The sequence below is a fragment of the Topomyia yanbarensis genome, chromosome 3 (assembly GCF_030247195.1).
Source record: "Topomyia yanbarensis strain Yona2022 chromosome 3, ASM3024719v1, whole genome shotgun sequence".
In the NCBI taxonomy this organism is placed as follows: domain Eukaryota; kingdom Metazoa; phylum Arthropoda; class Insecta; order Diptera; family Culicidae; genus Topomyia; species Topomyia yanbarensis.
This window is the reverse complement of record NC_080672.1, coordinates 267,648,973-267,662,865: the sequence shown is the minus strand read 5'-3', so window position 1 is coordinate 267,662,865 and position 13,893 is coordinate 267,648,973. Positions and strand designations below refer to the sequence as shown.

Genomic DNA, 13,893 nt, shown 5'->3' with positions numbered 1-13,893 from the left:
AAATTTGTTTAGTTCCAAGGACATAGAAATTTTTGAAAAAATGAATCGAAAATCGAAAAGTTTATTGTAATGCCCTATGATTGCAAAAAAAATCCATCGAGCTGGGCTTGGGAACGGAACAAATAAAAAGATGGCAGGGATTAGGATTCCAACTATATCAATGTGAAAAGATTTTTTGAAAAAAATTGGAACGGGACTTCATAATTTAAAATCAAAGTTTTGTGATTTTTTTTAAGACAGCATCTTTTAGGCGAAAATGGGCATCTTTGATCGAATTTTTCCAAAGAACTAAGCTTAGGAGCAGAACAAATAAAAATGGCAGGGATTTAGGGTTGCAACTACATCAATGTGAAAAGATTTTTGAAAAAAATTGGAACGGGACTTCACAGTCTAAAATCAAAGTTTCGCGATTTTTTTAAAATAACATCTATTACGTGAAAATGGGCATCTTTGATCGAAGTTTCCCAACAAACTGGGCTTGGGAGCAGAACAAATAAAAAATTACAGAGATTTAGGATTTCAACTACCTCAATGTGAAAAGATATATTAGGAATCATGAACCAGTTCACGAATACATGAATATTATTTTAAGATTTTGTAGCGGGCCAAATGACCGTTTACGGTTTCCATCTACCAAAACACTCCTCAGGGCGTTTTAAACGAGTAGGTTTGTCGCCACCCTCGAAGAGAACCATTCGTCAAGTTAGAATTGGTCGGTGTTAAGTCAGACAGGACTAAGTGACAAAATATTGATTTCGAGAAAAACGGATTTAAAGTTTGAATTGCAGCATTCTCTACGTTATAATTGGAAATTATTTTTTGCCATAATTTTTGTTTATTTCAAATCTGGCAAAAGTTGAATGTAGCTGAAGAAATTCTTTATTAAGTATTGTCATTATCTCATTTTTTGAAGTTTTGCGATTTAGTCCGGTCTGACCTAACATCGACCAATTGCTCAGCATGAAACCTAACCTCAGGGCCGGTTATAGAAATTGATCCCGAAATGGCGCAAAGGAACGTTAGGTAAAGGGTCCATAAATGACGTAGCATTATGTGGGAGAGGGGGAAGTTTTGTATTTTGATGTGTGACGATATGGTGTTAAAAATTACCTATTTAGGCCTTTGCCTACCGGGTGTTGAATTCGGCCGACTTTTTGACGGTGAAGATGGCCCTCGTTCTAACGAAGCGCGTTGATGAATTTGCTGTTTCCTTCCGACCTGTTACCAAAAGCGTTGCGAACTTTCGAAGCCGGAACGTGGAGTCAGCAGGGTGGCAAACGAGACGAGCGGCATGCCAAACGTATGCGACGCTAGAATGCGGATGACGGCAAACGTCTAAACTTTTCAAGCCGTCGATCGGCTATTCGACGCTTTGAAGCTTTTTATAACACAACTCAATTATACCATCTTACCTTGTTTTCACACATAAGTTTGCACGAAGTGCAACGAATTCAAAATTGTTTTTTAATCGCACAATTTTACACTGACCGCACTAGCTATGCCTAACGGAAAGGAATTTTTTTAAATAAATTCAATTCTAATGTCGGTTATCACGGTAAAGATGGACAAGTCTGTCTATGCCAGGACACATGCTGGTGAACTCGGGTGATTCGTATTTATGCTGCCTAAGCTCGACCCTCATCAGCAGAATACAAAAGTTAAGCCCGTACGATATCAACCCTGTTCTAATGACCCTGCCACTTCTAGTTTTCCGATTTGTTTCCTTTACATCCTTGCTCTCAGTTGAGTACTACGGCTCTAATTTTCATAGTTTTCCCTACCCAGTAATCTCTTACTAATTGAATGTCGTTAAAATCTAAAAAACTACCTTTTGAAACACACCGCGATACTAAAAAGAGACTTCACACTGCTACCTCTTCCACTATCAGGATCTAAATGGACGAGTTGCAGTTCTGTAAATCCTCAGACAGGCGTATTTGGAAGTACGTATTTTTACAAATACTACTCTTTCGACGACAATTTCTCTCGCTTGAGTTTATAGATATATCTTTCTTCTCAACCCATTTGTATATAGCCATTTCATTCCAATGCGCATTTGGGTAGTGAACGAAAAATGACAAGAATTACGAAAATTGTGGAAAAGCTGCATTTTTTTTAATTATATCACATGTGCACGAATAATCAGTCGTGACTATTGTGCTAGAAATCATGAACCAGTTCACGAATATATGAATATTTTATGATTTCGTAAATTATTTCACGAGCACTAATGGCAAATCGTGACTATTATGCTAGGAGTTATGAAACAGCTCACGAATACCTGAATAATGTTTCATGATTTTGTGAACCATTTGACGAGCACGTATATTGGATCGTGAATCATATGTTAGGAATTATGAATTAGTTCACGAGGATTGGATGGATTCATGAATAAAATTTCGAGTTTCGTGAAATAGTTCACTAGAAAATATCCAGAATGGTTTTATTTTGTGAACTACTGTTCCTGAGTCAACCTTTGGTTTTAGGAATATTTTGCGTTGCGTTGCGTTGCGTTGCGTTGTGACGATGATTTTGGCGGATTGCACACTGACTTCATCATGTTTGACTGCTGATTATCTAATAAGAGTTGCTTAGGAAGTGGTAAGTAGGAATTCATACCAATCCGACCCATATTAAAACCTCAACAGCATGATAGCCATCATTGCCGGCCGCCCCCATCTCCATCGTTCACGGGGAAGGATAAAGGATAAGGTAGACAGGAAGTGTTGATGCTCCACCTACTTAACGGAAGGACGACGATTCATCAGACTCTTCCATAGGTGTCGCGGAGTTGGTGGTTTGGAAGGGTATCAGGTCTAGGATTCGCTCCAAGCAAACGATGCGACCTGTAAAGCATATTTTATTAGGTAGTTGTTTAGTTAGTCTTCGAGTGCACGATCACTCGAAAAAGAGGTGATCTTGTTTAGTTTTTGGTTATTTTTAAACTCTGGGCAGCCGGCTACCGAGAGTATACTATGTTCCCTAAACAAAAACAATTTGAACTCCACACAGCCGATCGTGGGAGTATTGCCTGGAAAAGCTAATCTTATCTGCGTAATGGGCCGGATCACTATTTATTGCAACAGTATTTGGACAGAACTCGCTACTTCTTCTCTACGATATATTTATTGGCTTGAAAACTACCAAGTGACAGCATATTATACTGGCAAAAATAGCGCGAGATGTTATAAATCAAGGAAAGTATTTCTTATTTTCCATATCGGATTGTTTGTGGAATACAAGTATACGAGCGATAATACCGAACACTGAAGGGAAATATAAAGGATTGTTAATCTGATGCACGGGCTTGTTAGCAATAACGGAGCTTTAAATTAGGTTCATAAAAACAGACGCGGCGAATTTTCAATACGTATTGAGCCGTGTTCATAGATACTAGTCAGATTAGTCGTATTGGGGCTAATTTCCGATCAACTATTCATTTTTACGGCAATGTTTTCTCGACTAGATCTGTTCGCACCCTCTCATTCTGTTCGCACCCTCTCATTCTGCGGTCTAAGGACCAAATGTCATCAATAGACTTAGAATCGCGTGGAGGCATGAGATAGGAAACTTGTAAGAATTTTGCTATCCCACCGTTTGACTACCAGAATGGATGGGAGAACAGTAATACTAGCAAATACCGACTACCATAAGAGCGGTGCAAATTTGAACGAGTGACGTAGAGTACTGCACTGAAAAAAGGACCAGGAGTGCGATTTTACGAAGTTTTAGCTTCCGATGGCCCTACATTTTCTGACAAAGTGAAGTTCTTGAATGTTGAGATTTTTATTACTGTTTAGAAAAGCAAAAGTATCATAAAGCTAGTGTCAGGCCTTCATGAGACCTCAAGAAGTCACTTTTGGAGGTATTCGTAAATGTAGATTTGTCGGTAGACGGTTCCAAATATAATAGAAAAATACCTAATTTAACACAACTACAGATCACTTGCAACATAAAAAGCTTTTTGTGAAATTCGACAGCTCCATCTTAGGCCAATTCAATAAATTTCCTGCATGAAAGTTTCCATTTTTTAAAAACGGTTTTTAAGCCAAAGCTTTGGAAGTTAAACCTTGGCGTGGAAGTGCCGGTATATTAATATATTCTGTTACTTAGTGTAGAATTAGATTTCGTCATTTACGGCTAATATACAACCGCCAGAAGAAACTTAAAACGTTGGTACACAATCAAGAAAGGCGAATCAGAAAAGGTATATGTCAGTGATTCACTAAATACAGACTGGAAAGAGGGTAATATGGAAAACCTTAAGGTCCGCCCAGATTAAGTCTTCGGTACGGAACAAAACCTCGGCCTAGGAACTCCTAGCATGTTGTTAGTCGCCTCTTACGACATGGTAGCAGTTCCCAGAGGTTCTATTCTTGGTTGAAATAGTGCAAAAAGATTTCAGCCCGCCGGACACCACACGGCTTTCAACCTTTGGTTTTAGGAATATTGTTCATAAAGTTGTGAACTAGTTCACGTACAGAAAATCGATTTGGTAATGACATGGCGGAAACCGTGACTGAAATTTACAAAACAAATATTTTCACTAAGAATAGCATTATGAGGGCGTTACTAAAGGGAAAAAATTTAAAACACGTGAATTTTTTTCATGGTCTTGTTTTCGTAACGTAAAAACGTAGTTATTCAAGAATTGATGGCACTTTATTCACGATTTTAGGAACAATTTTTCCGTGATATCAGAGTTGATATTAAATACAATCAATCAAAACCATTTTACAGCAGTGTCACTTTTTCGTTTAGTTTTACTTCTATAATATTTCGAAATTGGTGTGTAGTTTTATAGTTGGAATATCTAAATCCAGTGCTAATATGACAATATATTTTTATTTTATTTTATTTTTTGACACAGATAATTACAAATTCCTTGTGCATAAACCGTGTCGTAGTTTTGTTTTTGTTTTCCACAAGCAATCAGACTATTTCGACTCAAAAGTATTTTTTTTTAAATGGCGCAGGGAAGATGCTTTCAATATTTTTGTAATTACACAATTTGCCATTAAACGAATGATTTTTCAACTTATAGATGCTCATAACAAAAATCTTTCAAAATGCAGTTGTTTAAAAAAATTTCAAATTTGTTTTAATAATGTATTTACAATATGTTCAGAAGATATATTGATAGATAATGATTTGTTATATAAATAAAAATAAACATGAATTTCTCTGTCTGAATTCTTGAAACACAATAGCGTATTTTCTCGATTAAATTTTAGTACTCATTCCAACACTGTTTTGCATCTATTTCAAGGTCTGAAGTAGGAACAAAAGAGTGATATTTCTGTCCGCCTGGAACCTTCACGCTACTCTATTAATTTGCTCGTTATTCGCATCTTTTTTAGGGACATGTATATTTTTTATTTTGCAACAGAACTCACTGATAGATAGTCCCTTTCCTGTCCTTTTCATCGAGGCCGGCAGACGAGGGCCTATTTGCACACATGTTGTTTTTTCTGTAGCTATTCGGTATGCACAAAACTACCCTGAAATGATGTGTAGTGTTCTAATTTCCGGTTTTCCTATAGCTTGACTGCCCATAACTATTGAATCAGACCTGAGAGTTTCCTTGTCGAAAAGTGAGAGAGACCCATATTCGTACCGATTGAATCATTCAATTATAGATATCGATAGAACTGGACGATTTTTCAGCAGAACTCTCAACATTCGTAAATTTGTGGTGCAAGTGTGTTTTCATGGTACGCTTATCTATCGATTTCCGACTCAGTCTAGTGTCTATTTTGCATACGTACACAGAAAATCTCTGGAAACCAAGGTCGGAAATGGGAACGGAAAAGCAAAACTTTGGAGTGTGGTAAATTTATGTTCAGGAGGGGTTATTTTCTGGTACACTGTGTGCCAAATGAATGGTAGTCAGTGGTTAGCCGTTAGGTTTCAGTTTTGTAGAATATCCAAATAGTTACTGGTTGAAATTTTGGTGGGAGAGTAACTAATGCTATGGATTGAATATTTCGTACGGCTACACTTATGACACTTATTCTTTAAAATGTGAACTAATAGATCTATTTTAAAACCATTAATCAGTTTGCTTTGCTTTTGCGATGGGTATTCTGCCTATACTCAATATATTTAAATGAATGTTTGATTTTTTTCCGATAAAATAGTGTACAAACCTTGGGTAAATAATAATATAGTTAAAAATGTAAATATTCTTGTTTAGGATTATCGGGACTACAAATTGAGCGTCCCAGTATGAACTAATGCTATGCGGCTCCGGCTCAATTTTAAAACTCAGTTTCTATTTTGTGAAATCAGGTTCTTAACATTTACCTTCCAAGAGTATTCCACTAAAACGGTAGACACTGTGATAAGTGAAGTGTATGTATTAGGGTACGGGCATAGCGTAGTTGGTAAATCGATTGCCTTGTACGCAGCTCACCTGGGTTCGATTCCCAACTCCGCACATAGGGTTAGAGATTCTTCCAAAAGAGATTTCTCTAACTTGAAAAGAGGCGATTGACTCAAAGGTTAAACCTTTATAATAAAAAGTGTATATATTAATTATTATGTCAACTCTAGTTTGTAGTTATATTGTGATTAATTTAACAAGAGGTGAAACGCTGCAGAATATTCGCGGATGCAGTTCCATTACTATTCGGTCTCAATACGTCAACCTTGAGATATTGTTTTTCATCGTGTTGTAGAAGTAACATTTTGCGTTTATTGAAAATTATAATTGGAATTTTTAAAAAATAAGGATAATCAGTGGGAGGCAAATATTTATTTCTGTGTAATATCCAGGAGTTTAAACATTCGTGTGTTCTTCTATTTCAGCACATGCAAATCGGATAGCGCCCTGCGTACCTTCGCGAATAGCTATCGACCACCGCGGGGCAGCGATAAAATTCGCACGGCCTCCGGTCCTTGCGTGCTGCCCCGCCACGAAGACATGATGCTTATGAACGAAACTGAAATGAACCAGGAAGAGAACTTTGCCCAGCTGCGCAATAACGAGCAACCGACCGCTCCCCACCCGCTGCCAATGCCGGAGTACGGGGGTTATTTCGCACCACTGACTGAGTTTTTGCCCGATGCTACGAGTCCGATCAGCGGGTTCCATCGGTGCAACGTGGCCGTAATGTTGCTTACCGATATCGTTGTCGATGGCATTCCGGGGTTGGATTGGACATTACATGTCCCGCTCATGCTACACATACTGTTCCTAGGGTTGGATCACACCAGACCGATTGTGCGGGATCATTGCAAAAAACTCCTGCTCAATTTATTGGTAAGTAAACTATTTATATCATGTGTATATTTGTTGAGCATGAATGCACAAACCTCAGCTTTCCCAAACAGCATAGAAAGTAATTGTTGGACACGGAAAATGCTTTTCACATATTCCGCTGATCCCCATTGGAAGTAGCAGGTGTGGGTTATTTTTGCTGAAAATATGTTCTAATTGCTAGATAAATGAATTCCTACCGCTTTCATATCGATTTTGGTACCAATTCGCATAACCAACAATGCAATTCATGTTTTGTTTTGCGACAATTATTACATTAATAGCATACTATAACTAGAGATTTACGGGTGTCCGATTTATGGTATCCGACTAGAACCATTTCGGAAAATTGGTACATATTTGTAGGACCTTCGTATACAGTGTTGCAATATAACGGGTGTTCAATAAAAATGAGAGTGACTTCGATACCATTCTGTAATTAAAGTAAATAGCGTATTTTTTATTCCAAGAGAGCTCTTTGGACTCCCTAGAAATAGTTTTAAATATAAAGATTCCTGTTTAGGATTATCGGGACTACGAATTGAGCGCCCCAATATGAACTAATGCTATGCTGCTTCGACTCAATTGTAAAACTCAGTTTTACAGTATGTTTCTTTTCGCTCGGGTGCTGTCAGTTCAATCGAAGATGGCGTCGAAACAGCAAGCACTCCGCGAGCGTGTTGTACGGTTTTACGAAATGTTTGGTAATCGTGAAAAAAAGTTTGCGGTAGACAAATTTCGAGACGAAAACGTGCCCGTGAGTACAGTTTAGCGGATCCTGACATCCATGAGCGTGGAAAGCCGGTAGGGGCCGTCCTGCGAAGATAATGACGAAGAAGAAGAAGGAAGCGTTGAAAAAGCTGTTCGGCAACAAGGACGGAACGAGTTTGCGTAACGCCGGCCGAAAATATCACTGCTTCCATACCTTCATTCACCGAACCCTCAAGATGGAGGACATCATCTGTCGGAAGAAGAGTCGGTCCCCCGAGTACGTGGACAAGCAGATAGCGATCGTTAAATCTCAGTGCAGGTGGATGACGAAGAACTACCGTGGAACGTCGTTCGTGCTGGACGACGAAAGTTACTTTCCGCTCTCGAAGATCCACATTCCAGGAAATGATAGCTACTATTCCAGCGACAAGTCGGCCATACCCGCCGATTTTACGTTCAAGTTTAATAAAAAAAATGAAAAAAGTTATGCTGTACATCGCCATATCGGACAAAGGGATTTCAATGCCGTGGCTCAAACCGAGCGGTCTGGCCTTCAATCAACAAGTGTACCAGGAGGAGTGTCTTGAGAAAATTCTTCTGCCGTTTTTAAAGAAGCATCATGTGGACGGGAAGTACGTCTTCTGGCCGGGCAAGGCGTCTTTCCTTTACGCCAAGAATACGCTGGATTATCTTGAGCAGGAAAAGATGCCATACGGGCTGGAAAAATGGAACCCAACCAACTTGCCCCAGTACCGTCCCATTGAAGGGTTTTTTCGGCTCCCTCAGTGTCCTATTGAACACAACTAATTGGCGGGTCAAGGATACGAAGCAGTTGACCACCAGGATCCGGAATTGTATCCGGAAGATGGACGTCAGTGCCGTCCAGCGCTCTGGTGAGAGCATCGCGACTAAGTTGCGTCATACGGCTAATCAGGGCCCCCTTCTCCAATATTCATTGATGTTTTTTGAAGAATAAACATTGTTTTTAATAAAAAATACTGATTTTTTGTTGTTGTTTAACTATATGACTCATTTTTTTTGTTTTTTATTGAACACCCGTTATTTCGGAAGTTGCTCACAACAACGCGTGTTCGTAGCGACTGCATAAAAATTTATCTTCGCTTTCTTGGATGTACAGAAAAAATCGTTCGCCTAATCCTAATTGCTAGCGCCGAGAAAATAGTTTTTACTCAGCCGGTATCGTCTGGCTGCTTTCCTTTCGCCAGATCCAACACAGGATTCAAAGCGATATATTTGCTGATAATTTAATCAATTTATTATTAAAATTACTGAGATAGTAATAAATTTGCAAAATTCAGCCTGCCACGTTCTCTATCAAAATTACTCTGTTCTACCTACATTTACATCGGGCCTGGCTTCAGGCTCCTCTGCCAATAAATGGCAGAGGAGCATGAGGCCAGGCGCTTTATTATGTCTGGTTGTGAGAACATCCACCTCCCCGTGAATTCAAGTGGAACGCTCCAGGACATGTGTAGGGTTCACCAGCATCAATCTCAATCACAGCCAGTTTTGCTACCAGCCTTCAGCCGCCCTGAAGCCGTCTCCACAAACGCCTGTCGAACTCTGCCATCTGTTACAGTGATCACTTCTGCGATCTGTCCGCGGATCCAATTTCTTAGGGTTCCTTCGGTTACGTAAACGACATCGCCAACTTTTACCGGCCTTGTATAAGCTAGCCATTTCACTCGTTTGTTTATGGTCGCGAAGTACTCCTTCTGCCATCGGTGCCAGATCGCGTCTGTCAGATATTGAGCTCGCATATAGCTACTTTGCGACGCTGTTCCTAGATCAGTTGGCATCCTCAGCTGCTCGTGGGCACCGGATGAGTTTCCATCATCTTGCGGCATATAAGTGAGCGGTCGTGAATTGACAAATCCTTCAATCTCCACCAGCACCGTAAGTAGAATGTCGTCCGCCAGTTTACGACCGTCATCAATGGCTTTCATACAATCCTTCACGCTTCGAACTATGCGGTCCCAAACGCCACCCATGTGGGCAGTACACGGGGCGTTGAATGTCTACTTAATGTTTGCATAGGTGAATGTTTCAGCGCATTCTCCGTTAATACGCTTAATCTGAGCTCGCAAAATCCGATTGGCTGTCGGCGGGTGAAGCAACGAATAGCCATCAGGCACAAGTCGATAGAAAGACTATGGGTGACCTCTAGATGAATTGCGCGAACCACCAGACATGTAAACACAGCCACCTATCTCTTCTCTTTTCTTCTGCCATTGCTAACCTCACATGGACCCATGTAACCGTTGCTCAGAAAGCGGAGTCATGCTGGGAGCTTTCGACTCGCATTTATTTATTTTGCACCACCCGCAGCTTTTAATATCATTTTCGACCGCGGATCGGATTTGTCTCACTTCAAATGGCTGTCGTAGCTCGTTCACCATTACCTCCTCCTGAGGGATAGTGCTCCAGGATTCAGGAAGTTATAGGGTGTTGCCTCGGCAAAATAATCGGAAATCGGGCTTCAAATGGCGCGAACTCAGCGTATGCTGTTTGACTGTTAACTCGAAGCACGCCGAACTCGTCGGCAAACGGTGAATCCTTGTAGACTTCGCTAGATTTATCAACCATCTTCTGTGCACCAACTGGTAGGTTGCGATTATTCTGCAATGTTTTCATCTCATCAGGATAAAAAACACTCCGGGCGACTCGCCACAAAAACTGCTCTGCCCTCAAGTACTCTTCATGTCGTAAGGGAACTTTTACCGCCGACATGGAATATTTTATGAATCGTGCTTGATTCGATGCTGCGGTTACTGTTTCTGCTGGTAGGTCCTTTATTCGCCCCCGGCAGTTAGAAATGATCCGGAATGCTTGAACCACGATGCGAACTAAAATGTTCCACTTAAAGATTCTGCTGACGGCCATTGACTGTTTTGGAGAGGAAAATTGGTATAGAACGTATAGTGGTCGGAGCTCTCCAACAATATCAGCTGGAATCTGTGTCTCCTTTAGCCAGTCCTCCTCAGGGCGATTCAGAAATGAAGATACGGTAAACCACCTGCCGTTGGTATCAGGATCCGTATCCTTTGCCCGCTTTGTCAATGCATCAGCTACGTTTTCCTGCGTCGGTACCCAACGCCTATCCTGTGGATTGGGTGTAGACTGTATTTCACCGGTGCGGTAGACTTCGTACCTCTTATATCGTCTGTGTTCCAAACGGATCCACGACAAGACTGTTGTCGAGCCTGTCCACAGAAACCGGCTGCTGATATTCAGTGCGTGGCTGTCGCTAGCGGTATTCATCAATCGTACTCCCAGAACGGCAGTTTGTGACTCCATTCTCGGAATTCTGGCCATCACTAGGGAACACTGCACAGTTCCATTGTTACATGCTCGGTAATAGGCTGCGTATCCGTAACCCGCTTCGCTTGCATCCATGAATATGAGGAGGGGAGTTGGTATGGGCCACGTTCTACGAGGAAGAAATAATACCGAGGTACCTGTAGCTCTTTTAAACCCCGGAAAAGCGTGGTCCATCCCTTCCACTTCTCGAAATTCGGATCGAGCATTTGTTCATCCCACGTAATACCACAGCGCCAGATATCCTGAATCACCATACGACCGTGTATTAGGTAAGAGGAAAAGAGTCCAAGCTGGTCGAATTGACTCATTATGCAGCGCAGAGATATTCGTTGGGTCGGCCTTCTTTCTTCTAAGATGTATGGTTCCAGAGTTTCTCGCACGCCGACAGAGAACAAGAAAATGTCGTTGTTAGGGTCCCATATCACTCCCAAAACTGTTTCCCACATCTCTTCTTTGTTGAAAACGAACGAGACGGGTTGATGAACGTCCAAGTACCTCCAGAACTTCACGACTGCTACTCACTCAGTTTCCCATTTCGAACCCTGCAGAGCTCTGGACAGTTTTCACTTGCATTGCTCGAGTTAATGCCTCTACTGCTGAGTCCGCGCTGTCGAGGTAGTCATCCATATAGGTTTTTGTGATGATGGCCTTCGCAGCTTCATGATACTGCCCCGCAGACTCTTCCATATTTCTTCACATTTTGTACTGTTCGGAGCATGGTGAACATGTCGCCCCGAATGTGGCTACATCCATCACGTACTCATCTCTGGTTGATCCGGATCGAAACGAAAGAAAATTCACTGAGAATGCTTGTTCACTGGTTTGATTCGAATTTTATGGACTCGAAACCGATGCGATGTTTTCTAAACTTGCATATCACAGACGGCAGAGTCGTGAGAAGATCGGGTCCCGGGGGTGGGCGTAGCGTAGTTGGTAAATGGATTACCTTGTACGCTGCACACCTGGGTTCGAGTCCCGGCCCCGCATATTGGGATAGAAATTTTTCATAAAAGATTTTTCTAACCCGAAGAGGCGAATGACCTTAAGGTTAAACCTTTATAATTGAAATAAAAAAAAAAGATCGGGTCCCTTCAGAAGCTGGGAGTTTAACGATACACCTTTCACCCGAGCGGCAGCATCCCACACGAGTCACTTCTTGTTCGGTTTTCGAGGGTGCAGAGCTACGTTCAATGGTAGGTACTAAATCCTGGATGCATTCGCGTCAGCAAGCTCTGCTTTAGATGCTTTGTACGCGTAACATTTCTGGATGTATTCCGTTGTCGTTATCCCGTAACTCTGGATCTCTGGCAATCTTGGCTTCTAAGTTTTTCAATCTGTGGAGGGCCATCCATCGGCAATGCATGAGTTGAACGATTTCCTTTTCAAGAGTAGACCCGTCTCGAATTTGCCATCCGTCGTTCGCTTCGTCGTAGTCTCTAAAATTTGTCGAGCTTGCTGCTATTCTGTCGGTTCTGATTGCGTTACTACACACACTCCAACATCTTCAATGACGAAACGTTGTCGGATCATCTCGTTTAGTTCATGATCAGCTTCATACTTGCATTCATGTTTTTTGCGAAGTTTTACCTTCCCCTGTTGATCCATATACTCCCAGAAAACTTCGGGTTGCTATCGGGTCACCAGATTTTCCGACACTACTTTTCAAAGGAACAAGCATCTCGAGATTCGGAAGACCTATTAAAACTTTCGTCGCTGCATCATAGTATGACGAGACAGGAAGTCCTTGCAAGTGCGGGAGGCATTGATTCTTTGAATTCGAAGCGTAGGCTTTGTTCGTCGTCAACATCACCTTTTAACCTCTACTGAGTCGCTGTGGGTATCCAGATGACCCCTACCTCGCGGCTTTCCTTTCTCTTGCTTAGTAAACTGTGTTGACTGCGCGATGGACTTCACTCGCGTCCATCGCTAACCTGTCCATGAACATTAGACCTCTCCACATTTTGAAAAAAGTTTAGAAATATACATGGGTCAGCTCAGATTTTTGTTCTAGGTGTGAATTTAAGAACTTTCGCCAAAAATGACTTAATTTGGACATGATTCAGAGGTGTCTCCAATCAAAAATCGTGTTTATGCTCTGTTTTATGTTTTTTTTTTCAAAATGTGGAGAGGTCTAATGAACATGCTGAGGAGACGGCTCTTGGAATTCTTTTTTATGTCACACCCAACCCAATTGGATCGCTGCTTGGATAAGCTTTTGGGAATTTGCTTCTCTCATAGCGTTGGATTTGTCAATTGTGCCTGCAGGTTCGAGGTGATCGCATAACCTCGGAAATATAGCGAAAACCAAAGAAGAATCGAGAGAATTTTTTTTTGTCGGGTAACTCTCCGTCGGCGTAAGCTAAATTCACCACTGGGGACTAGACTGAGTAGACCGCGACGAGACACCTTCAGTCGCGGATCGTCATGCCTCCAGCGAACCGGACACCCTGCTCCACCGGAACCGCCGAACAGACCTCGACACTTGTTTGGTTGGCTCGGTTTTGGGAGAACTTCTCTAGCTGGGGAATCCTCCGTCGGAGTAGGCTAGGTCTATCGTCGGGGACTAGGCCGAGTAGTTC

The 13,893-nt window shown here is 41.5% G+C and overlaps 1 protein-coding gene across 6 annotated transcripts in view; it reads left to right on the top strand.

Moving 5' to 3' along the window:
* LOC131689849 (protein furry) overlaps positions 1–13,893 on the top strand; it is a 411,320-nt gene that overhangs the window by 238,258 nt on the left and 159,169 nt on the right. For all 6 annotated transcript variants that reach the window (XM_058975189.1, XM_058975188.1, XM_058975187.1 and 3 more), the window contains one exon: positions 6,811–7,264. In XM_058975189.1, the coding sequence (XP_058831172.1) occupies positions 6,811–7,264 (454 nt within the window). The remainder of the gene's footprint in view (positions 1–6,810; positions 7,265–13,893) is intronic.